This window comes from Periplaneta americana, chromosome 6 (genome assembly GCF_040183065.1).
Source record: "Periplaneta americana isolate PAMFEO1 chromosome 6, P.americana_PAMFEO1_priV1, whole genome shotgun sequence".
NCBI classification, from domain to species: domain Eukaryota; kingdom Metazoa; phylum Arthropoda; class Insecta; order Blattodea; family Blattidae; genus Periplaneta; species Periplaneta americana.
Window position 1 is genome coordinate 156,738,441 of NC_091122.1, and position 25,935 is coordinate 156,764,375.

General features: G+C 35.4%; 1 protein-coding gene across 1 annotated transcript; it reads left to right on the forward strand.

Moving 5' to 3' along the window:
- The first annotated feature begins 7,778 nt into the window (after positions 1–7,778).
- On the forward strand, positions 7,779–18,189 carry LOC138702279 (uncharacterized). The gene is given in 4 exon segments (XM_069829860.1): positions 7,779–7,794; positions 15,851–16,109; positions 16,285–18,071; positions 18,074–18,189. Coding segments are annotated over 4 exon segments (2,178 nt in total).
- Positions 18,190–25,935: the final 7,746 nt, after the last annotated feature.

Sequence of the window (25,935 nt, forward strand, 5' to 3'; positions counted from 1 at the left end):
AATTTGAGTGAGGAACAGTCAGTTAATAATAATAATAATAATAATAATAATAATAATAATAATAATAATAATAATAATAATAACAATAATGATTTATTATAGCTGGCAGAGTTAAGGCCGTAAGGCCTTCTCTTCTACTCAACCAGAAAAAAGTATGCATACTTACGTATGTAGCCTATCAACTTACAAAGAATTCAACAATTGAGGGGCGTTTTCACAAAACTCGTTATCTACATTTTTTTTCGATTTTGAGATTTTAACGTATCCTTATGGTTTTGGGTCAGAAGAATCCAATGGTACTCTCAGAATTAAGCTAAAGTTGGTAAATATATCAGTAAATTGATGTTGAAGTAAAAGAGATTTTTCAAAACTCGGTATCTACAGTTGTCGAATTTTTACAAAACTTGTTATCTACAAGAGTTAGCATTAAATAATGTTATAGGCTATTACTTATTTTTCACTTGGTGGCCTCGCTGGCTAAATAATACTTTGTATACCGTTTTCTTTCACTGTTAGAACAGTTTGTATTGCTTCAGGATGATTTAAATCTCAACATTCTGTAACTGTTACCCAGCAGAACAACGTTAAATAATATTCAAGAAAAGTGAGTGAATTTGTGTCACCCAGTGCAAGAGATTCCAAGAGGCGTTGAAGTGAACCAGAAATTCTACCTAAATATTAAAGGCATGTTGATTCTGGTGATTTACTTAATATCACTTGTGTTCACGATCTTGACATCGAGAGCAAAATGGTAAATAAGCATTGCCCCGCGTCTGATTTATCTTAAAATGAGATACATTATAGACAAAATTTTTATAACAATGATACAAAGTTGAAACAGGATATGTTTATAATCAAGTACATGATGGTTGCAAACTCTGCAAAGCGAACTACCACTGAAGGGGAGAAGGAGAGAAACAGATCTGTGACTATTTCCTACCATGTAACAGATGAAGATGTATCATGAGTGTTTCAAAGGACAGATTACAACGTCTGGCTAGAAAATATGTAATCACAGGACAAATTCCAAAAGAAAATCGTGATGATCGGCGAAAGAATGAAAAGGATGAAGAGCAGACAAATCAGATTAAAAGAAACATTTTGAAATACAAAGAGAGGCACACTATTCCCGGCGAGATACCTGCTGTTCTTTTTTGTCATCTGAACTGAACTTGAAGATTACGTGAAAACGATACAAGTGCATTTGGATTGGTGGTTTAAGATGTTCTTTGTCGAAAAACAAGTATTTCAATCTAGGATTTGGTTATCTTGGGAGGTCACAAACACCTGTTCTACATGTGCACAGTTCTTACTGAAAATTAAAGCTCCCTCTGTTGGATTAAAAAATGAGAATAGTATTATAGGCTTCACAAAATGAATGCCAAAAAGTTTTTTTTCAAATATTAAAATCGACTAAAGACGACGTTATTAATATCTGTTTCGACTGCCAGCAAAACCAGACATTTCCCAAAAGACCTGATATACAGGGTGTTTCATAATTCCTATTACAAACTTCTAGGGGTTATAGAGGGGACTAAGTAGATAAAGTTTTGATTAGGAACCCATGTCCAGAAATGTATCGTTTCGATGTAAAATAAGTGTGAAGATCGAATCGATTTCACATCTTCCACTTCACTAGAAACAATGAAGATCTTCCTCCGACTCTACAGGTGTCTCATAAACAAGATTCAAGGAAAAAGTCGAGAGCAGTTAAATCTGGCGACCGTGATGGCTAAGGAATTGAATCACCTCGACCTATGCACCTTTCCCCGAATGTTTGGTGGAGACGTTCACTGACGGCAAGTGAAAAGTGCGCGGGTGCGCCATCATGTTGAAACCATATTTGCTGACGTAGTGGCAGTGGAAAATCTTCACATAACTCTACCAGTACCTCTTGCAGGAAGGTCAAGTACCTGGGACCCGTTAGGCGGTGCGTGGAACCACTCTTGTAGTGCACACTGGCAAGAGCTCATTGTCTCTAATGAAGAGGGAGATGTGAAATCGATTCGATCTTCAAACTTATTTTCGATCGAAACGATACATTCCCGAACAAGGGTTTCTAATCAAAATTTTATCTACTTAGTCCCCTCGACAACCCCTAGATGTTTGTAATAGGAATTATAGAACACTCTGTATAAAGAAGCTAATGAGATATTTTGACATAAATTGGGAGAAGCAAAAGTGTTATACCAGGATATGTTCAAATGGTACACACAGAATGACAAAGACAACATCGATGCAGAATATTGGGAAGAAGCTCCATACTAGCTATATATTTCATACGTCAGTGTTTGTGTTATCCTGTGAAAATTAGTATTATTTCTTGTGATTGTTTCACCAAAAATTTGGACATGATTATCTCATAATATAATGTGTGTATACTGTAAATAACATAATATTATTCTGAGAAACACTGATGCAGAGAACTATAGAAAAACATTATTTTATGCTTCTTCCTGGCTAAAGTGAAAATATTAATTTGAAATGTAATATTTTCTAAAATTTTCAGCTTCATTGTGTAATGACAATGCGTTTTTGTTACAATAAATAACATTATGACACATAATAGAACAAATATATTGGATAAATTGATATAAACCAAATATTAAGGGAAGCAGATAACGAGTTTTGTAAAAATTCAATAAATTTATTAATATATTCTAGGAAAATACAAATTCACAATTTTGTTTGAAATGTGTTTACCAATTCCACTCAAAAATTGCAATATATTATATTTTTTACGGATTAAATTTTCATCATGATATAGGTGTAATTTAAAAAACAGCTCTCCTGAAAAAACTGGATTTTGTAGATAACGAGTTTTGTGAAAACGCCCCTCAATTTGATTTAGATAAGAGCTAATGTATACAAGAGTTATTTACGAATTAAACAACAAAATACTATGAACTATTAATTAAACACTGAAATACAAACTATGTAGCAGAATTAAGCTAAAATACATAGAATGTTAATATATTTCAAATAATGTTACATAATAGAAAGAGATTATTATGAGACAATTTTGAAAATACAGCACTATCAGGATGCATGTCTAAAGGAAGGAGTAACAATGTAGACAGTGATAGTTTAAGTCAGTATGATTGGAGTGAAATGCTAAGAAGGTTATCTTCTAAGCTGTTTTTAAAAGTGTTTATTGTCTTGCAGCCCCTAATACTTTGTGACAGGGAATTACATTGTCGCGAGGTGGATGCTGTAAAAGATGATGCATAACGAGATGTTCTACGAAGAGGTATACTTAACGCGCCACAGATAAGTGATCTGGTATTTACGTCGAGGTTAGAGTATAGATAAGAGAAACGAGACGAAAGGTAATTTGGTGTTGAGGTGTGCAGAATTCGAAAGAGCAATGAGAAGGAGTGTAAAGTTCTACGTTCTTTAAGTCGGAGCCACGAAAGACTTACGAAGGACGGTGATCGGTTATTGTCGGATGACAGAAAGTCATCGGTTAGTTACAGTGCCTAAATTCAGTAAACAATTGAAAAGTAAACTTCATGCTTACGTTAGTGAATTTGGTGCCCATGTGTTTTCAATCGATGGAACAGTTTTGCTATGTAAGGTTTGTGAAAAGACGAAGAAAAATATTTTATAGACTAAGTCAGCATGTGTCAAGTACGAAGTAAAAATGTGAGTTATGTGATGTAATTTAAATTTATTGCTAAAATATGTTATGTCTTTTTAAAATGTACGTCTTTTTAAAAATTGATTTTTGCCTTTTTTGCCTGCCTATTTTAATTGTTATAAATGCCTAAACATCCGGGCTCTAGTTATAAGGCTTAGAAGCAAATATTCTCATAGGGACAGATAAAAATTATTTATTTCTTCCACAATGTTAATAATGACAAAACAAGTGTTTATACTATACAAATTCTGCCTACATGAGCGCAACCACGAGAGCAGAAAGTAAGTTTCCCTGTGTAGTGATAATAGTAGTAGTATTAATAGTATTATCAGCAGTAGCAGTGGTGTAGTAGTTTTAGTAGTAGTGATAACAGTAGTAGTGATAGTAGTAGTAGTGATAATAGTAGTAGTATTAATAGTATTATCAGCAGTAGCAGTGGTGTAGTAGTTTTAGTAGTAGTGATAACAGTAGTAGTGATAGTAGTAGTAGTGATAATAGTAGTAGTATTAATAGTATTATCAGCAGTAGCAGTGGTGTAGTAGTTTTAGTAGTAGTGATAACAGTAGTAGTGATAGTAGTAGTAGTGATAATAGTAGTAATATTAATAGTATTATCAGCAGTAGCAGTGGTGTAGTAGTTTTAGTAGTAGTGATAACAGTAGTAGTGATAGTAGTAGTAGTGATAATAGTAGTAGTATTAATAGTATTATCAGCAGTAGCAGTGGTGTAGTAGTTTTAGTAGTAGTGATAACAGTAGTAGTGATAGTAGTAGTAGTAATAATAGTAATATTAGGAGTAGCAGTGCAGTAGTATTATTAGTAGTAGCAGTACTAGTAGTAGTGATAATAGTAATAGTATTAATAGTAATAGTTGCAGTATCAGTGCTGTAGTAGTATTAGTAGTAGCAGTACTAGTAGTAGTGATAATAGTAGTAGTATTAATAGTAATAATAGCAGTAGCAGTGCTGTAGTAGTGGTAATAGTAGTAGTGATAATAGTAGTAGTATTAATAGTAATAGTAGCAGTAGCAGTGCTGTAGTAGTATTAGTAGTAGCAGTAGTAGTAATAGTGACAATAGCAGTAGTATTAATAGTAATAGTAGCTGTAGAAATGCTGTAGTAGTATTAGTAGTAGCAGTACTAGTAGTAGTGATAATAGTAGTAGTATTAATAGGAGTAATATTAACAGTAATAGTAGCAGTAGCAGTGCTGTAGTAGTATTAGTAGTAGCAGTACTAGTAGTAGTGATAATAGTAGTAGTATTAATAGTAATATTAGCTGTAGCAGGGCTGTATTAGTATTAGTAGTAGCAGTAATAGTAGTAGTGATAAAAGTAGTAGTATTAATAGTAATAGTAGCTGTAGCAGTGCTGTAGTAGTAGTACTAGTAGTAGTGATAATAGTAGTAGTATTAATAGTAATAGTAGCAGTAGCAGTGCTGTAGTAGTATTAGTAGTAGCAGTACTAGTAATAGTGACAATAGCAGTAGTATTAATAGTAATAGTAGCTGTAGAAGTGCTGTAGTAGTATTAGTAGTAGCAGTACTAGTAGTAGTGATAATAGTAGTAGTATTAATAGTAATATTAGCTGTAGCAGGGCTGTATTAGTATTAGTAGTAGCAGTAATAGTAGTAGTGATAAAAGTAGTAGTATTAATAGTAATAGTAGCTGTAGCAGTGCTGTGGTAGTATTAGTAGTAGCAGTATTAGTAGTAGTGATAATAGTAGTAGTATTAATAGTAATAGTAGCTGTAGCAGTGCTGTAGTAGTATTAGTAGTAGCAGTACTAGTAGTAGTGATAATAGTAGTAGTATTAATAGTAATAGTAGCTGTAGCAGTGCTGTAGTAGTATTAGTAGTAGCAGTACTAGTAGTAGTGATAATAGTAGTAGTATTAATAGTAATAGTAGCAGTAGCAGTGCTGTAGTAGTATTAGTAGTAGGAGTACTAGTAATAGTGATAATAGTAGTAGTATTAATAGTAATAGTAGCAGTAGCAGTGCTGTAGTAGTATTAGTAGTAGCAGTACTAGTAATAGTGATAATAGTAGTAGTATTAATAGTAATAGTAGCAGTAGCAGTGCTGTAGTAGTATTAGTAGTAGGAGTACTAGTAATAGTGATAATAGTAGTAGTATTAATAGTAATATTAGCAGTAGCAGTGCTGTAGTAGTATTAGTAGTAGCAGTACTAGTAATAGTGATAATAGTAGTAGTATTAATAGTAATAGTAGCAGTAGCAGTGCTGTAGTAGTATTAGTAGTAGGAGTACTAGTAATAGTGATAATAGTAGTAGTATTAATAGTAATAGTAGCAGTAGCAGTGCTGTAGTAGTATTAGTAGTAGCAGTACTAGTAATAGTGATAATAGTGGTAGTATTAATAGTAATAGTAGCAGTAGCAGTGCTGTAGTAGTATTAGTAGTAGCAGTACTAGTAATAGTGATAATAGTGGTAGTATTAATAGTAATAGTAGCAGTAGCAGTGCTGTAGTAGTATTAATAGTAGCAGTACTAGTAATAGTGATAATAGTGGTAGTATTATTAGTAATAGTAGCAGTAGCAGTGCTGTATTAGTATTAGTAGTGTGATAATAGTAGTAGTAATTGTAGTAGTAGTAGTAATAATAGTAATAGTAGCAGTAGCAGTGCAATAGTATTATTAGTAGTAGCAGTACTAGTAGTAGTGATAATAGTAATAGTATTAATAGTACTAAAGAAAGCATAATTTCATGAAAAGATTGATTGGAACAGATATAGAAATTGTTGAGCTATTTTTCAACATATTCCCCACCGGAATTGAGGTAGGCTAGACTAATTGTGATCCCGTGGGATCAACAGAGAGGTCCAGACGGCTGTCACACACTGGTTCTGATCCCAGGCGACAGACTTCTACAACACAGGGATACAAAAGTTGATCTCATGGTATGACAAATGTCTCAATTCCAGTAGGGATGTTGAAAAATAGCTCAACAATTGCTGTGTCTGTTCCAATAAATGTTTCTACGAAATTGTATTTTTTTTCTGTAAACGGCTCCAGGGAAATTTGCTGTCTGGACGGCCATCAAAATTGCGCTCGAGTGGCCAGAATTTGTGAAAGCACTTATTTTGACATTACTAACATGGTGGAAGGAAAAAAGAAATTTTATCTGCCTCCGTGAGAATGTTTGCTTGTAAGCAATGGATAACGTTTTAATAAAATATGTTCGGCATTGTGATAGTGGTAAGATATTTAATTACAAACCCAGAAAATTTGACTGTATATTCACTAGAAACTAATTTATCTTCTTTTCCTAGGAACTGAAGAGTTCTTGGAATAGTAGCGGAAAAATTGGCAATTAACCGCCGAGAATAATGCAGCCAAATTGTGAGAAGAAGGAACCCTATATAATATTTCGCGAGGAGAATTTACATGAACTCGACTGCCAATACCACCTAAATTTCAAATTTTACCACATTTAAGCTTATTGTGAATTTAAGGGTACACCGAAGTGAAATTTCAATTTTTTAAACTAATTTATTCAAATTAGAGACTGAAAATTTGTATAGATATTATACTGCATGTAAGTTAAATAGTGTCTGTGCAAAGTTTCATTTAATTTTCTTAAGAAATGTGTAAATTATTAAAATTTTTGTAAATTTAGAAGGTATTTTTTAAACTTTTCTTTGAAATTTTTGTCCATACACCTGTAAAGCTCTTAGAAACAAAACTTACTGTCAAAGGTTTCCATTCCATGCCTAAAAAATTAGAAAAAAATATTTGATACAGTCGAATACAAAAATTGCAAAAAAAAAAAAAGACTGCAAGTACAGAGTAGCCCAAGAAATGGGAGATTTTAATTATGTTGTTGGTAGTACACGGAGTATGCAAATCTGACTTTCAGGTGAAGCAGACTTGAATAATTTCAAGGGAAAAATTGTTCCGGGGCCGGGTATCGATCCCGGGACTCTTCGCTTCGCGCACCGTCGGATGTAGTCCCTGGGTAGCTCAGTCGGTACAGCATTCGTGCGCTAAGCGAAGGGTCCCGGGATCGATACCCGGCCCCGAAACAATTTTTTCCCTTGAAATTATTTAGTAGACTACGTGAATTATTTTAGTAGGCTTAGATTCGTTATTCTCTAGCCTAACTGTTGCAGTTTATGCCTATTAAACATGGAGCGTTGGACTGGTGAGCAACGAGAATTTGCTGTTTTTTTTACTTCGTTATTTAACGACGCTGTATCAACTACGAGGTTATTTAGCGTCGATGGGATTGGTGATAGCGAGATGATATTTGGCGAGATAAGGGCGAGGATTCGTCATAGATTATCTGACATTTTCCTTACGGTTGGGAAAACCTCGGAAAAAAACCAACTAGATAATCAGAATTTGCTGTAAAATCTTATTATCTAAATGGTAAATGCACAGAAGTTGCTCGCAGGGAGTTCCGCCATCACTTTCAACTCGTCGTCACGATTCTGTGCCCTCCTCACATGCGATTAAAATCTGGGTCCGCAATTTAGAAGAATCAGGCTCAGCACTAAGAAGAAACCTCCAGGTAAAGAAAATACTGCCAATGGTCTTGAACAAACTGTTAATGCAACTCGTTATGTGATAATGATTAAAAATTTTTAAGTGGTCAATTCAGAAGAAGAAATTTTCTTATCAACAGATCAACTTGGTTTAAGCAAGACGGTGCGACAGCACATAGGCCTATTGCACCTGTATCTGTGACGTAAATGCGAAATTTTATTGCGAGTCATGTCATATCGAGAAATGGAGATATTCCCTGGCCTGCACGATCCCCCGATTTAACCCTTAAATTGACAAAGTATCCTATAGGACACAACAGGTTAATAGGCTATATTCTATCATTTTAATAGAACAATAGAAAAAAAATTGGTAAGAAAATTAAAATTTCACAATCTATACTAATAATAAATCTGTAGCCAAAATGTTTCTGGTAATTTTCGATTTTCCAAAAATAATTGATGTTAACATATATAATTAACCATCCTGAAACCGAAAATCGCTTTTTTGAAATTTTTATTTGTATGTCTGTCTGTCTGTCTAGATGTTTGTTACCTTTCACGCGATAATGGCTAAACCGATTTATATGAAAATTGGAATATAAATTAAGTTCGTTGTAACTTAGATTTTAGGCTATATGGCATTCAAAATACTTTATTTAAAAGGGGGGTTATAAGCGGACCTGAATTAATTAAATCGAAATATCTCGCTTATTACTGATTTTCATGAAAAATATTTACATAACAAAAGTTTCTTTAAAAATAATTTTCGATAAGTTTTATTCTATACAAAATTTTGATAGCACTGATATTTAATGAGATAAATGAGTTTTAAAATTACAATAACAACGCCATCTAAAGCGCTGTACTAAAATAAAAACAAATGACTTCGTCTATAAGGGGCCTTGGACAACAACAATCGAAAGCTATTAAACATAGCCTAAGAGAATGTTTCTGTGTTTGTATGAAGTAATATCGGAAGCTAAATTAATCGATTTGTATAATTAATTATTATTTCACCATTGGAAAGTGTAGTTTCTCTAGATGGACATAATTCTACAATGTTAATACAGTAACTTCTGAAACATATAGCAAGTAATATAAAGTATACACATTAAAACTAAATGATATGTCAATCTTCATTAAACTATGGTTGCATGTAATAACAATTAAGAAACATGTTAAAGAAATTGTCATTGCACCAAATGATTGCTCTCTGGACCAAAATGACCGAATTTTAATTATTCAAATACAATTTAAATTAAGTAACATATTAAACGATTTATCTTTCTATCAAACACGAATGTCCCCTGGATCAAACGTCCTATTTTAATTATGTAATTACTTTATATTTATTTCTAACAGGTGCAGCGGAGCGCACGGGTACGGCTAGTACTGTAATATTGTAGAACATATAGGCTAAAATATGGACAATGCGATAGTTGTTTTCTCTACAGTCCGACAAGGTTTAATAAACTAGTGTGAGAAATAAAGTTTTGTCAATTACGGGTGTGGTTTCTTTTTATAGGGGTATCTAAAAAGTATACCTAAGGTATATACAAACGAACCGAAAAATATTGAACAATTGAAGATAACAATTCGTGAAGAAATTTCGAACACCACAGTCGAAATCAGAAGTGTCGAATGTCAAATATTTAGGTATCATTATTGATCAGAATTTAAAATGGCCTCATCACATTACTTATCTTTGTAAGAGGCTTCGTAAAACAATTTATAAATTCGTTAATCTTCGATGCTACTTACCTATTAGAGTTCTACGAAATGTTTATTTGGCCATTATCATCATGGTCTATCATTCAATATGGTATAATTGTTTGGGGTGGAAGTACAAAAATTAATCTTAGTCCGTTAAATTTACTACAAAAACGAATAATTAAAATTTGTTTGAAGAAACGTTTCGATTATCCAACTAAATTAATTTATTCTGAATTTAATGTATTTAATATTGAACAAATTTATAAGTATACGCTGTTTATCATAAAAATCGTAATAAGTTTGTATTACAGACACACAATTATGACACAAGACGAAATATTAATTCAACATTAGTAGAACCTAAATGTCTCACATCTGCTGGTCTAAAGCATAGCATAAATTTTGGCCCTCGGTTGTACAATGCTTTAACTAAATTACACCCAGAACTTCTAACATGTAACCCACTAACATATAACAAGAAAATTAGAAATGTGTTAATATCTTCAATTTGATTAAATAAATTTATAGCCTATGTGTATGAATTAATCAACCTATATTATATTTGTATTCTATAATTTTGAAATATATATATTAGTCCTACTTTTCACGTGCGATATTATTCTTCTCTAGTGTTAATATTATATTATATAATTCCATTGCCGCTGTAATTATATTTTAGTTCCTATTTTATTTTACTTATATATTTATATTATTATTTTTTTTTATTTTAATATTATATCTGAACTGCGACCGAGCACGAGCGCTGCTCATTCGGTCTCAAATTTTGTTAATACTACTGTATCTGCTTTTTATATTGCTTGTATTATTTTATTTGTATTTCTCTTTGTTTGTTTTGTAATTATATTTCTTTATTCTGTATATTTAAATTTAAATAAATAAATAAATAAATTATTCAAACTTTTTTATAAAATGCGCTAAATCCATTTCACTTTCTTACAGATTTCCCCTCTTTTTTTGGTCATGATTCAGTCTGTGTTTTTGGTTTGCTTTAAAAAGTGCTTTCTCCTTGTCTCCAATAGCCTTAAAATAGTCTACGTAAGTTATAAAAATTATGCTGTCTGGTACAAAAGCACTGATTAATTCAATATTGCTCTCTTTTGAAAACTATTTTCGTTTGGACCAAGTATATTTTTATTCAATGCTCCTCAATGTTGAGAAACTTTAAAGATTGATTACAAGAATATATGCACGTTAGTGGAGTGCATTTGAAGGAAGTCATTTTCAAGAAATATATATTCATACTATATTCTATATTTTCATATAAGCTTAACGAAAGTTAATTTAATACAATATCCAAAGTTTCATTTCACTATTTAAAAGTCTCCCGTTTCTTTGGCTCACCTAGTAACTTATAGGCCTAAGTTATAAAAATATAGGCTAATAGGCCTAACTTAGGCTATATGAAAGTCTTGATAGCAAATGTTATTAAACAGACATTTCAAGATATCCATAAAAATCATAAATCTACTACAACATTTTTTTCAGAAAGATAAGCATTTTTAGTAAAAACGTAAGCCGAAAAAAACGAGTTTGAAAGTTTGAAATTATAGAACTACTCGTAGGGTTAGAGTCGAAAGTAAACACATGCAATTTCTCGCAAGTGTAACAGCTGCTATGGATATGAAAATTGGTGGAGGGGTATTTTAGAGCTAAAGCAATTTTTAATGACTACTAGGCATACACTTTTACTACGTCATAGGCCTAATATTTTTGACCAATAAAACTGTACGGAACGACGTGTTTCAACCAATAATGGCTGCTATCCTATAATTTTTATCACCTCCCTAGCATTTCTTTTTATCACCTCCCTAGCATTTGTTTGTTTTTATCACTTTCCTTGTTTGCCAACATTGCACTTTCAATAATTGTAGGATAAAGTTGGTAATATTGTGATAGTTCTTTTTGAAAATTTAGTACAATTTTATTGAGCGAGAGAAGGACCGGTTTTGTGCAGAAACTTGACCACGAACATTCCCTTAATATGTTGACGCGAAAAAAAAAAACGATTTTCCTCTCGCTCAGTAAAATTGTAATAAATTCTCAAAAGAACTATCACAATATTACTCATATCACAATATTACCAACTTTAACCTTACATTTTAAAATGATTCATGTTTATTTCATCATCCTTAATTAAAACTTTTGTATCATTTATCATTTTTTATATTATTTAGGTTATGTTATAGCTTCTGCTATATGAGATTATGTATAGTCACATATCAGAGATTAATACACTTTGATAATTGAAGTGAAATGAAAATCTAATATATAAAAGTCAATGTGGGTATGTATGTATGTTCTCTATACAAATCTACACGCTTTGACCGATATGTGCCAAAGTTTGCACATTTAACCTTCATAACCAGGAGAAAAACATAGGCTACATTAAAATTGTGCAAATGGACGTTAAATTAATTAAACAATAAAATCATAAAAATAAGTACGATCAAACATTCATGTTTAATACTAAATTGCAGTCTTCTATAGTCAATTGTTTTTTTATTATTGTCTGTTGTATTCAACATCGACTTTCACGAGGCCGTGGAAATTATAACGCGAAATTAAATAACATTGTTGATACACATCATGAAGGCTAAAATCTAGGCAATTCACGCAGTAAATATCTTTACGCAGCCCAGGACCATATTATGAATTTCTCTATGCAGTTGTAGATAGTGAGCAGGCTGTGTTTTAGTCAACTGAATTCTTGAATTCTTTGAGACTACAAGGTTTGCTACCGTATAATTGTTTTAATACTTGATATTGAATCACCAATAGTACTATTGCGAAATATTGACCCACCAAAATCATGCAATGGAACAAGAATTGGTGTGAAAAAACTCATTCGAAACAATATTAACTGGAAAAACGAAACGAGAAGATGTTTTTATCTCACGTATTCCTATGATACCCACTAACATCCCTTTCGATTTTAAGTAATTGCAATTTCAATGCGACTAGCATTTGTAATGGCCATATTAAAATTATGATCAAGGACAGTCGCTCAAAGTAGCAGGCATTAACTTAAAAACTGCGTGTTTTTCACATTCTTAACTATATTTTATACAAAGAAGTAGGGAAAAAAATATTTTACACACATCAAAAAGCAATTCAATGATACTTTTGTCATATTGCTAATTTAGTATGTGAATGTACGTAAGGCGACTCAAAATAACACTGTACTAATTCTAAAATATACGTCTCTCAAAATATTGTTGTTCATGTCAGAAAAAATGTTACTATGAAATTCTAACTACATAATTACGTTACGAATGTAGTATGTTTTGCGTTGTGGAAATAATCTCTTAATTTCTAAAAAATAAAAACCGGTATATACGTCCTTGAGAATATTAGTCTTTATGTTAAAAAATGACTTATTGAGAATTTATATTGTATCTGTATTCTGTGTATAAAATAAGAATTAATATTATATGTTCTGAATTTGTGAGATACAGTTTCTCAAGTCATATTAATAAAAATAGGCGTACAGCGGTTAAGGGTAAAAAATCTTTTAATATAAATTAAATTATATACGTATATATTGATTCTTTGGTATGATCGATAGAGAGAGAAATTTTGGCTCTCGATGACACCCCAACGGGTTCAGACTGGGAACAAGGGAATTCCCTGTTTATTGTCAGCTGTCTCTGAAATGCAAGTGAAAGCACACACAGACATTAAATTACGTGAAATGTACAGCTTCAGATCAATGTACAGATCTTATAATTATTTTACCTCTGCCTCTGTGCAACGTCACATTTGCGGGGGAGGAAAGCAGACGGCAGAAAGGTTGTAATGCTTTTTAATACCTTGACTCCCATGACTAAGATAAGCCACTTGAAATTTAACAGTCACTGACTGGCAGAGATAAAATGTAAGATCTGTAGAACATTGATACAATGCTAAGTGGGTCTATAGTGACCGAAGAGTGTATCTTTGTTTTGCTGAACTTCAAGACAATGCTAATGCAATTAAAGTTTGTGTGACTGTAGCCTGTATATTATATGTTCGTTTGGTTTCACTTTATTTATAGTTTGGTTTCTTTATTATTTTATTTGTATTTCTGGTGATGTGGAAGAGAAGGCCTGATGACCTTAATTACGCCAGAATAAATAAATAAACACACACACATATATATACATATATATGTATACAGTATAAATACATACAAATTAAAACACATTTGAAAGTAAGGCCAGTGATTAAATGTTTCCTTTCGTTGCCTGATCTGTAGTTGTTTTAAATTGAGTTAATCCTTTGAGGCATGTGGCTAAGAAGTTCATTAATTCATGTTAGTGATGCTATGTAAAGATTGATCTTTATGGACGAGGAAAGCTTATTGAAGAGAATTCGTTTTGATTGTCTATAGTTGAGTTTCTGAGATTTCCGAAAAGTCTAACAACCAGTTTAATTAAAAAAAAGAAGCGAAAAGGACAACCCGGGCAACGACGGGTGCTTTCAGCTAGTGTTTTAATAAAAATGAAACTGAATCAACACGCCTTCTTGATTATTAGGCCTAATCGTCCATTGAGTTCAATGAAGATTGCGTAGTTGGCAAACGTGGTAACAAAAGAACAACTGATCATAACACATTACTGTCATCTAGCGGATTATTGTAATGATGAGATGGTACAGTAATACATTTTCAAGACAGTTATTAAGTCAATTAATATTTTATTGTATTAGAGTACTTTATTTCTTCTAATATTTATATACTTTCTTCTAATCGTGTAATGGGTCAATTAAATCTGACTCGAGTTTTGATTTTCTCTAGATAAATCAAAATCTCTAGTGAGATTATTGTAAATAAATCCCTTAAAGGGATCAACAATTTCTATATTTTATCATGAAATAGGATAATATACAACATCTTGAATAATGTATGCATAATAATAATGTAATTGAGTGAAGTTCTTTAATAAATAATATAGGCTAACTTATACTGTTAATAAGTCCACACCTGTGGAGTAACGGTTAGCGCGTCTGGCTGCGAAACCAGGTGGCCCGGGTTCGAATCCCGGTTGGGGCAAGTTACCTGGTTGAGGTTTTTCCGGGGTTTTCCCTCAACCCAATACGAGCAAATGCTGGGTAACTTTCGGTGCTGGACCCCGGACTCATTTCACCGGCATTATCACCTTCATATCATTCAGACGCTAAATAACCTAGATGTTGATACAGCGTCGTAAAATAACCGATAAAATAAACTGTTAATAAGCATAGCCTATCATTTATTTTCACAGCTACTAAATTGCCCTCTAATAAATTACTGTTATTTCTATTCATACTGGAAGTCCCTTAAGAATTCTTTTCTCCGATGTAACTCCTTGCAACGACTTGTGCAGTTGCTGCTCTCAACACCGCCGTATTCTTTTGAACGTTGAAGCATGAACCAGACGTCTCGTTATGTGGGTCATTGTATTAACATTTCTGTGCAGACGAGGGTGTGGTATATGGCTCCTCCCACCTACCCTCAACACCGACAAACATGGCGTGCGTGTACAGGGGGATGAATTTCAAGTAGACTCCACCCCTAGGTGGAGCGTCTAGGGGGAAGAAGGGTTAGCTGTGGGTACAATTAGTGAGGGACGACTCCCTCCATGCAAAATGGCTGTACGCACACATGTTGGCTAGACGTCGCGTCGGGTGGTCAGACGGCTAGCGCACATTCAATTGTTCCTACAGGATCGGGGTATGGAGTATCTCCATATACAATTTCAAATATATTATGTTAACATATCTGCACTTCTTTCTCGAATTACGACAAAGTAGGCCTATAACATCACTAAGAACAGATCTGCGTTATTGAAAGAAAATCGTGAAATAGAACAGAGAGGGATCGCAACAGACAGAATCGACATAATCCTATAGAGTTTACGCCATCATCATCATCATCATCATCATCATCATCATCATCATCATCATCGTCTTCGCTGTTATAATCATTTTCACAGTCATCATTCCAATCGTCTTTATCATTAGATCTACTACCTTTGCGAGTCATCATCTTCGACAACATCAAAATCGTATTTTTCATCGTTATCTTCGCTTTCGTCACCGCCGTCATCATCGTCGTCTTCGTTATTGCCCTTCAGCATCATCATCGCCTTTCTTTATCGCCGTCATCATCTTCGTCATCGTCATCGTCATCAGCATCATCGCCTTCGTCTTCGTCATCGCCATCATCGTCATCGTCATCGCCGTCAGCATCATCTTCGTCATCATCATCTTCGTCACCGCCGTCATCATCGTCGTCTTCGTTATTGCCCTTCAGCATCATCATCGCCTTTCTTTATCGCCGTCATCATCTTCGTCATCGTCATCGTCATCAGCATCATCGTCTTCGTCATCGTCATCGCCGTCAGCATCATCGTCTTCGTCATCGCCGTCATCATCATCTTTGTCATCGCCATCAGCTTATCATCGTCTTCGTCATTGCCATCAGCATCATCATCGTCTTCGTCATTGCCAACAGTAACATCATCGTCTTCGTCATTGCAATCAGCATCATCATCGTCTTCGTCATTGCCACCAGCATCATCATCGTCTTCGTCATTGCCATCAGCATCATAATCGCCTTCGTCATTGCAATCAGCATCATCATCGTCATTGCCATCAGTATCATCGTCTTCGTCATTGCCATCAGCATCATCATCATCATCATCGTCTTCGTCATTGCCATCAGCATCATCATCATCGTCTTCGTCATTGCCATCAGCATCATCATTGTCTTCGTCATTGCCATCAGCATCATCATCATCGTCTTCGTCATTGCCATCATCGTCTTCGTCATTGCCATCAGCAACATCATCGTCTTCGTCATTGCCATCAGCATCATCATCGTCTTCATCATTGCCATCAGCAACATCATCGTCTTCGTCATTGCCATCAGCAACATCGTCTTCGTCATTGCCATCAGCATCATCATTGTCTTCGTCATTGCCATCAGCAACATCATCGTATTCGTCATTGCCATCAGCAACATCATCGTCTTCGTCATTACCATCAGCAACATCATCGTCTTCGTCATTGCCATCACCAACATCATCATCTTCGTCATTGCCATCAGCAACATCATCGTCTTCGTCATTGCCATCAGCATCATCATCGTCTTCGTTATTGCCATCAGCAACATCATCGTCTTCGTCATTGCCATCAGCAACATCATCGTCTTCGTCATTGCCATCAGCAACATCATCGTTTTCGTCATTGCCATCAGCAACATCATCATCTTCGTCATTGCCATCAGCATCATCATTGTCTTCGTCATTGCCATCAGCAATATCATCGTCTTCGTCATTGCCATCAGCAACATCATCGTCTTCGTCATTGCCATCAGCAACATCATCATCTTCGTCATTGCCATCAGCAACATCATCGTCTTCGTCATTGCCATCAGCAACATCATCGTCTTCGTCATTGCCATCAGCAATATCATCATCTTCGTCATTGCCATCAGCATCATCATTGTCTTCGTCATTGCCATCAGCAACATCATCGTCTTCGTCATTGCCATCAGCAACATCATCGTCTTCGTCATTGCCATCAGCATCATCATCGTCTTCGTCATTGCCATCAGCAACATCATCGTCTTCGTCATTGCCATCAGCAACATCATCGTCTTCGTCATTGCCATCAGCAACATCATCGTCTTTGTCATTGCCATCAGCAACATCATCATCTTCGTCATTGCCATCAGCATCATCATTGTCTTCGTCATTGCCATCAGCAATATCATCGTCTTCGTCATTGCCATCAGCAACATCATCGTCTTCGTCATTGCCATCAGCAACATCATCATCTTCGTCATTGCCATCAGCAAAATCATCGTCTTCGTCATTGCCATCAGCAACATCATCGTCTTCGTCATTGCCATCAGCAATATCATCATCTTCGTCATTGCCATCAGCATCATCATTGTCTTCGTCATTGCCATCAGCAACATCATCGTCTTCGTCATTGCCATCAGCAACATCATCGTCTTCGTCATTGCCATCAGCAACATCATTGTCTTCGTCATTGCCATCAGCAACATCATCGTCTTCGTCATTGCAATCAGCATCATCATCGTCTTCATCATTGCCATCAGCATCATCATCGTCTTCGTCATTGCCATCAGCAACATCATCGTCTTCGTCATAGCCATCAGCAACATCATCGTCTTCGTCATCGCCGTCATCATCTTCGTCTTCGTCATCGCCGTCAGATCATCAACGTCATTTTCGCCATCGCCATCGTCATCATCTTCGCCGTCATCAACGTCATCGTCGTCATCTTCGCTATCATCATCATTATCATCATGTTCTGTAAATGTAGGCTAGTAATAAGCCAAACTTACAAAATTAGCCCATTCCGTCTAATAGCAATAGATGAACCACCAGTCAGCTAAACCTCTCACTGCTTCCTCATCGTCAGACACGTCACCAGAGAATGCCGAAGATACCACACAAAGAAAAAAGTTCAATTTACCAAATGATGTAACAATTGATGGTACAAATAGGCCTATTCAACAAATAAGTCTAAAATAATTTAAATAAAGTTCTTAGTACAATAGGCTATGACGTAGGCTAATCATTACAAACTCTTATTGTCATAAGTTACACTGTCTAGTCCTAATGTTTTTATATCCCGATAATTAGGCCTATTTTGATTGTAATTTCATGAATTGTAACCGTTAGAGCTATTGTATTTGTTTCTACGTATACCTTATTTTATTTCAAGGAGTGTAGTTCGGTGGCTCCTTTGAACACCCACTTACAGGTTTATGACTTCCTACACAAACAACTCTGATAATTCCATCCTGTCCCCTCGTCCCAAGATTGCACAGTTGCCACAATCCTGGTGACTATCGAAGTCAGACTGACTGAATTCTTGGAATTCGGAAAAGATGCGACAACTGTGCCTCCACGTGGATTTGAGGGGAGCCTGTCAATTCTTCTGAACGAAGGTTGTGATTGGTTAATAAGAAGAGAAGACAAGATTTCCGTCACAGTAAGGAAGACATTTATTTATGACAACCAATTAGTAGTGGGTAGTAGAAGGTCTGTCGGCAAAGTCCTTTCTATGAAACTGCACTCCATTAAAAAAAAAAAATAAGGTATAAATATTGTGGTCGCAGAAAGACCCAGCGGTAATGCCACCTAAAATATATCTCAAGCAAATCTATTTCCATTAGTGAAAAAGGCATAAGTATGAATTAGATCTGCATTTTGACAGTAGGCTTAGCTTAAAGTTGACGAAAGCTCTGAGCTGGGCCCGAGTAGGCCTACAGGCTATGTTGTAATACGCCTAGATGCTCGCGATATTTACGTGACTGGCCATTCTCTTACTGGCGTTATAAAGCAATGCCCTTCGGAGACCCAATGAAATGGAGAGAACAGAAACATGGGCTGACATCACCTACCGCCTATTACTTCCATTTAACATAACACATGTGGAGTAACGATCAGCGCGTCTGGCCGCGAAACCAGGTGGCCCGGGTTCAATTCGATTCGCGCAAGTTACCTGGTTGAGGTTTTTTTCCGGGGTTTTCCCTCAACCCAATATGAGCAAATGCTGGGTAACTTTCGGTGTTGGATCCCGGACTCATTTCACCGGCATTATCACCTTCATATCATTCAGACGCTAAATAACCTAGATGTTGATAAAGCGTAGTAAAATAACCTACTAAAAAAACATAATTCGAAATCAAGACATGACAAGTTTATTCCAATTTCCTTCAGCCAAAAGACAAATGAACCATGACAGTTCAACACCAGTTCCTAAGGCATCTAAAGAATGGACACTAGATAGACATAGACGAATCTGTAGCAACATTTTCAAACAGTGTGATTTTTCAGAACGAAATGAACTTCATATAAGGCTATCATTACAATCTAATCTAAACCGTCTAGTGATGGACATCAATTTTTCCACAAATTCAAGCGTAACTTTTAAAATGCAGTTTGGATTTTATAAAATTCTACCACTTTTTGTGAGTGAGAGAGCAGAGCAGATGAAAAGCATTATATAGTCTGACCATCGGATCTGTGCCCCCGTAAGATATGCGAACTGAACCCTAATTCCTTCTCAGCCTCGGTAATTCATTTCTCTCCCTGCATTCCTATCTCTCTCTTTTCTATCTCTCTCCCTTTCTGTCCCCCACCACTCATAATTTTGGCCTTCTTGCGGGACAGTTTACAATATTTGCATTTGCAGTCCAGTGTTGTCAACTCAACATGAATATTATAGCACGGAATGGCGAAAGAAATATTAAGTACGTAATAGCATTTTGCGATGAAGAGAAACAAACAGGTCAATATCTGTTTCCTATAAATCAAGCAACGAAAAGAGCAACTGCTATCACAGGTGAGGCTTATTTTATTTCGATTGACTATGTATTAAAATTACTTACTTAACTAATACTAATAATACAACATTTTATGTAATTTATATAGAAAGGTCAGAACTTCTAATAAAGAAAATCAGGAGAGAGGGAGTCTGTGCAGGAGATGAAAAGCTAGAATCACCAGAGAAGAACAGACCAAGGGAACTTTTAATTATTGTACATGATATGAACCGATGTATTTTAAGAAGAAAGATATAAGAATTTTATGCCGTTCAGAAAGAAGTTTCAACATTGAATAAATTACTGAAAAGTAATAATTTCCAAGGTTGGAGAGAAAAACTACGGAAAGTGATTCGAGACATGGGATTTAGGTTTAAAAAATGTAGAAATACAAGATGTATTTTGATTGAAATAAATAATATTGTAGCATGGAGGACCAGTTATTTATGACACCGTTTGACGGAAGTTTGGCAACATCCCTATTCGGCAAGATTCGTGGCCTGCTGTTTAACGTGGTGGGAGGAAAGCGGGTGGAATGGAGTGAGTACAGGCGTTAACTTTTCCAAGAACGACGACAGCGCTGAAGGGGCACAGATCCGATGGTCCGACAATACTGTCCGCACTTCAGGAGAAGATCCGAGCAAGGAATGCGAGTTTTTCCCCCACTCTCATAACCTATTCTCAACACGGTACCGGCCGGCCATTGACTGGGTTTTGTTTGTCCCAGCCGGCCAATGACACCACCCCCATCCACCTGCTCCTTCAAGAACGCCGAGTGATTGGCTTACTATCTCCTCTTACCCCGCAAGGACCATACTCCCTCGCAGGGATCCTCTCATGAAATTTGGACAGTAGGTCCCTAACATCAAAGACAATTCCAGGTAAGATGAGTTTGAAGAATCGTCCTCTAGTTGCAAAAGGTTCTGTTACCATTACTACAAATTAAGTTACGGTTATGAAAAATATTGCTAAAATTTTGGATAAATACGATTTTTTGGGTATTTCAGAACAAAATTTCCTGAATTTAATTATGGGCCCTATATTCATTGGGACCCAAATTCGTGAAGTCATTCATGATAGGCCTATGCGTAATATTTAAGAACCAGCTGACAGAAACTGAAAGATTTGCATAGTCATGCGCGAATTTCCTTCGGAATGTGAAAGTCCACAACTTCAAGGAACTAATTGGGGACTTTTGAATGCATAGGTTCATATGCGAATGGGATACAATGTGAGTTTGAAATTTCATCATTTACACTCCAATTTGGACTTCTTTTCTTCTAATCTGGGAGCAGAGAGTAGGCCTAACGAGTAGGCCTACAGGGAAAGATTTCACATCCCCGGATACTTCAATTATGCAAAAAAAAAAAAAAAAAAAAATCAGGAAAAGCTACTTTAGAATAATGCTAGTATACAATTTTGGGCCCTTGTACAAAGGAATTCTTGTAGCAGTTACAAAGGAAAGAGCTTTAAAAATTTCTAAAATATGTGAGTAAAAATACACTTTTATTTAATTTTCTTTTAACCCTTGTACTACCAGAAATTTTTGTGACACTGAATACAGTGCTGCCAATGCTGACTTCAGTAATAATTTTAAAAGTCGTAAAAGAAATACATTTTCAATAATGATGTTTCTGTACGAAATTAGCCTTCAACCATTGTTTTAATAATAATTTATTCATAAAATGAATAGCCCTATGTAACTACAATATTAGACTAATAAGCGTAAAGAAATAATATTTTTTCAAACTTTTCCATGTGTGCTTTGAATAACTTCTCATCAATTGCTAACTTACATTGTTTGCATATCAAATGGTCTTAACATGTAAACTTTGCAAAACTTGAGCACCTGCTTGAATGATTTCGGTACACAGAAGTGCCCCGAGAAGTCATTATTAGAGCCCGGACGTTTGGCAAAATGTCTTTTTTACTGGGTGGAAGTAAATCATTATTTTCGTAGATATAAAATTGATTTGGGGTAAATTAAAGTGATATGACTAATTTTTATTTTGCCTATTTTGCCTTTTTAAGGTGTTTCTTACTAATAAATGCCTTTTTTCTAATTTTAAAGCAATATTTCTTGTTTATTTGCAATTTTCTGATTAATTGTAATGTAATGTGTATGAAATTTAAATACTTGAAACAATGACTCACTTTACTAACAATAATAAATCAAAGTATTTTATTTTGGTGCTTAATCTGCTAATAATCGTGCTTTAATACTAGAGGAAGTTCGGGTAATGTGGACCCCTCTTTTGAAATGTCTATTTCTGCTCTTTTATTTAAAAAACATAATTTTTGTATGATTATAGTAATTATCGTTAGTCTTTGAAGTATGAAGTAACATTGTCATTTTACTTATATATGCAACAGTTCACATTATTTTTTAATTTTTTTACATGGCAAGAGAGGTCCACTTTAACCGCCATGTTCGGGTAAAGCGGACCCTAGGGTCCACTTTACCCTCTGGTCTCAATCCAAGTTTTCAGACAAAATTAATCTTAACAGACTATCTCAAATGAATCTAAAATTATTTATCAAGAAATTATATACTGACACTGCATATTAGGCCTATAATATAACACTAATGACATAAGTAATTAACACGATATAAATTAAGGAAACACATTAGGGTTAATTCAAGATAGTTCTGATATGAAAGAGTGTTCTTAAATTTTTGTGTCCTTTGCGGGTTTATTCGTTACAAATATCGCAAACAAACTGATCTTTATTTTCCGAACTAGCACACTCTTCATGACACCAGTCGTGACAGGAGATGCACTGTATCCACACCTCGCCTTGGGTGTCTTCGGAGAATTTCCCGTCACAGTAAATGCATTTGGAGTCATTTTCTGTATTCTTTCTTAATTTAATTTTTTTTGTATTTCCTGCATTATCATTATTTGCGAAAAGTTTTCTAGAAGCAGATCGATTTGTGATAGACTCCACTAAGGCGTTTCTAAATGGTGAGGCTGTTATCACTTCTGCTTTCCCCTTAGGTCTACCACGTTTCGACGACTTCGCACTTGTTGATGGGGGAGGAAGAATGTCTCTGGGTGAAACTCTCATTGTAGATCTATTACCTTGACCTGACGTTGATGGTGTTTCCAGTGTTCCATTACTGGAAGTGTTCGAACATCCTTGCTGACTTGAAGTGGAACCAACTGACCTCGGAAATTCAATCTGTTCTTCAGTGGGTTCAAGTTCACCATCTAGTGCATCATGTGCTGTGGCTGTTTGAGGCTCATCTTCTTCTGAGGCAAAATCAACGTCAGTGAATATTCCTCTATTTACAGGATAAATTCCTGTTGCACGAAAACCATTCACAGCAATTGCTCCTGTTTGAGCCTTTAAATAGGCTTTTCCAAAGAGCTCGGACACCTCATAATGGGTCACAGCTCGGCCACTGTTACGCAGGTATGTCCTCACTTCTTCACTGTAGTAGTGCTTCAGAGCCCCCATAAATGTCTTGTCTAGCGGCTGGATCTTGTGTGAGCTGTGAGGTGGAATGCACACGATTGTCACATGATGAGCTCTTGCTTTGTCAATCAAAGCAATGTTCCTTGTATGGCTGTGATGACCATCGAGAATCAGTAGCACTGGTTCATTTACTGAAGGCTTTACATTAGAAATGAAGTGATCAAACCACTCTGAGAACACAGTGGTGTTAATCCATCCAGAAGGCTGGCATGTGAATACTGTTCCTGGAGGTGCACCCTTAGCTAGCAGGCCACTGAAATTTTTCCTAGGAAAAATCATCATCGGAGGAACATACGTCCCCCCAGCACTCATGCAGGCGACCACAGTTACAAGGGATCCTCTTTCAGCGGATGTAATTGCACCGATCTGTCGTTTTCCTTTCAGTGCAACAACTTTTGGAATTTTGCTTTGCACGACAGACAGCCCAGTCTCGTCCACATTAAAGACGCGACTGGGTTCAAAATTATGCTTAGCAAATTCTGCTTCGAGGATGTCAAAGAAAGCACCAACGCTAGCCTTGTTGAATCCCTTTGTTCTTGATAGTGATGTTCCCGTTGCAGAACGAATTGAAATTCTGTCTTTATGGCGTCTTAGAAAACCATAAAGCCAGTCTTTGCCAGCAGAACCTCTCAGTTCAGAGAACCTATTTGTGATGCCATTTCTCTTAGCAAGCTGAAACGCAAGCATTTTAACGTCCTGTCTTGTTAACCCGAAATATTTCTGTTCCATCATAACAAGATAATCTACCAGCTCTGTCTCCAATTCTTGCGAGAAAACAGGTTTCCTTCCTAATTTTGTGCGAATAGCTTCTTCCGCGGGCTTGTCCATTTTCACATATCTCCGAAGTGACGTCTTCGGCACTTTAAACAATTTCTCGGCTTTGTTGAAACCCATTTCTTTGTTTCTTATAGCAGTCACTGCTCGAATCATCGCCTCCTCATTCCATGATTTTAATTTTCTTTTCTCAGACATCTGACAAAAAACAAATTTGGAATGAATTAGTGAATATATATTTGGAGTTAATGTAAGAAACATAGATATTTCCTTAGTGGCATGATAAAGTTATTGTCCCTGGGCATGGTCGTAATAATTCACATCTTCATCCCTCTGCAGACGGCGAATGTTTCTAGCTCTAATGGCAGTACATGGCCGTAGTTTAATAAAATGAATAAATAAGTTAATTACCATGACTTTGTAATAAATTTGTTTATAATTGATAAATTTCACTTAATTTAATTGTTGTAAGAAAAAAGCAGGAAGAAGCATTGTTGGCGATAAAAAATGTATAGTGTTGTATTTTGTGTGGTTAAATATATTGCAAGTTGTAACGTAGTGCATGAATGTGGCAAATTTAATTTATTGAATAAATATTTTTCATACTAAATTTTAACATAGTAGATTACACTAAAATGAGTTTAATTATTGGAACAGAGCGCGAGAGTGAAATATTGTACGATTCTTTACGCAATATTTGTCACAATGCAGTTGCATTGAAGAAAAGCGTGCGAGCGGGAAATGTGGACCCGGGTCCACTTTCTCCGCCACAGGGAGGGTCCACGTTAGCCGAAGTTCTTTGTTTGTGTTCACATTATTGCACAGCCGGCATGCCACATAGTTTCAAACAAATTCCGTAGATTATTAACAACAATATCTATACTGAATAGTATACTTAGGAGTTGTTTTAATATATACAGTATTCATAGCAATATTTAGGAATTTTCTCTTACCTTCAAAAACTTACAGGAAGACCGTTTCACAAATACTAAAAAATACACCCTTCTTCTCAGTCACAATAAAGAAAACTGACCTTCTACACGTCAAACATGATGAGGGGAAGAAGTTAAGAGGGTTGTCGTTTGATGGCAGCACCAATTGGAGAAAATATTAACAGGGTCCACTCAAACCGAAGGGTCCACATTACCCGAACTTCCTCTATTGGTGCCATATGAATACTGATCGACAATCCACAGTTACAAATATAATGTCATGTCTTCACGATACCAAAAATCAAGTTTATAATTTTAAATATTAAGTCCGTTCTCATAGAAGTTGTCTCGTAGCATTTTCAGTCGTTTGCTTTCGTATTTTCAAATCTTACTGTTACAATTTTGTGCTACACGTGTTTATTATTGTAGAAGAGAGAAATTTGAGTGAGGAACAGTTAGTTATTGTCGGGTGACAGATGTTATAAGATCGGTTAGATAGAATGCCTAAATTCAGTAAACCATTGAAAAGTAAAATGCATGCTTACGTTAGTGAA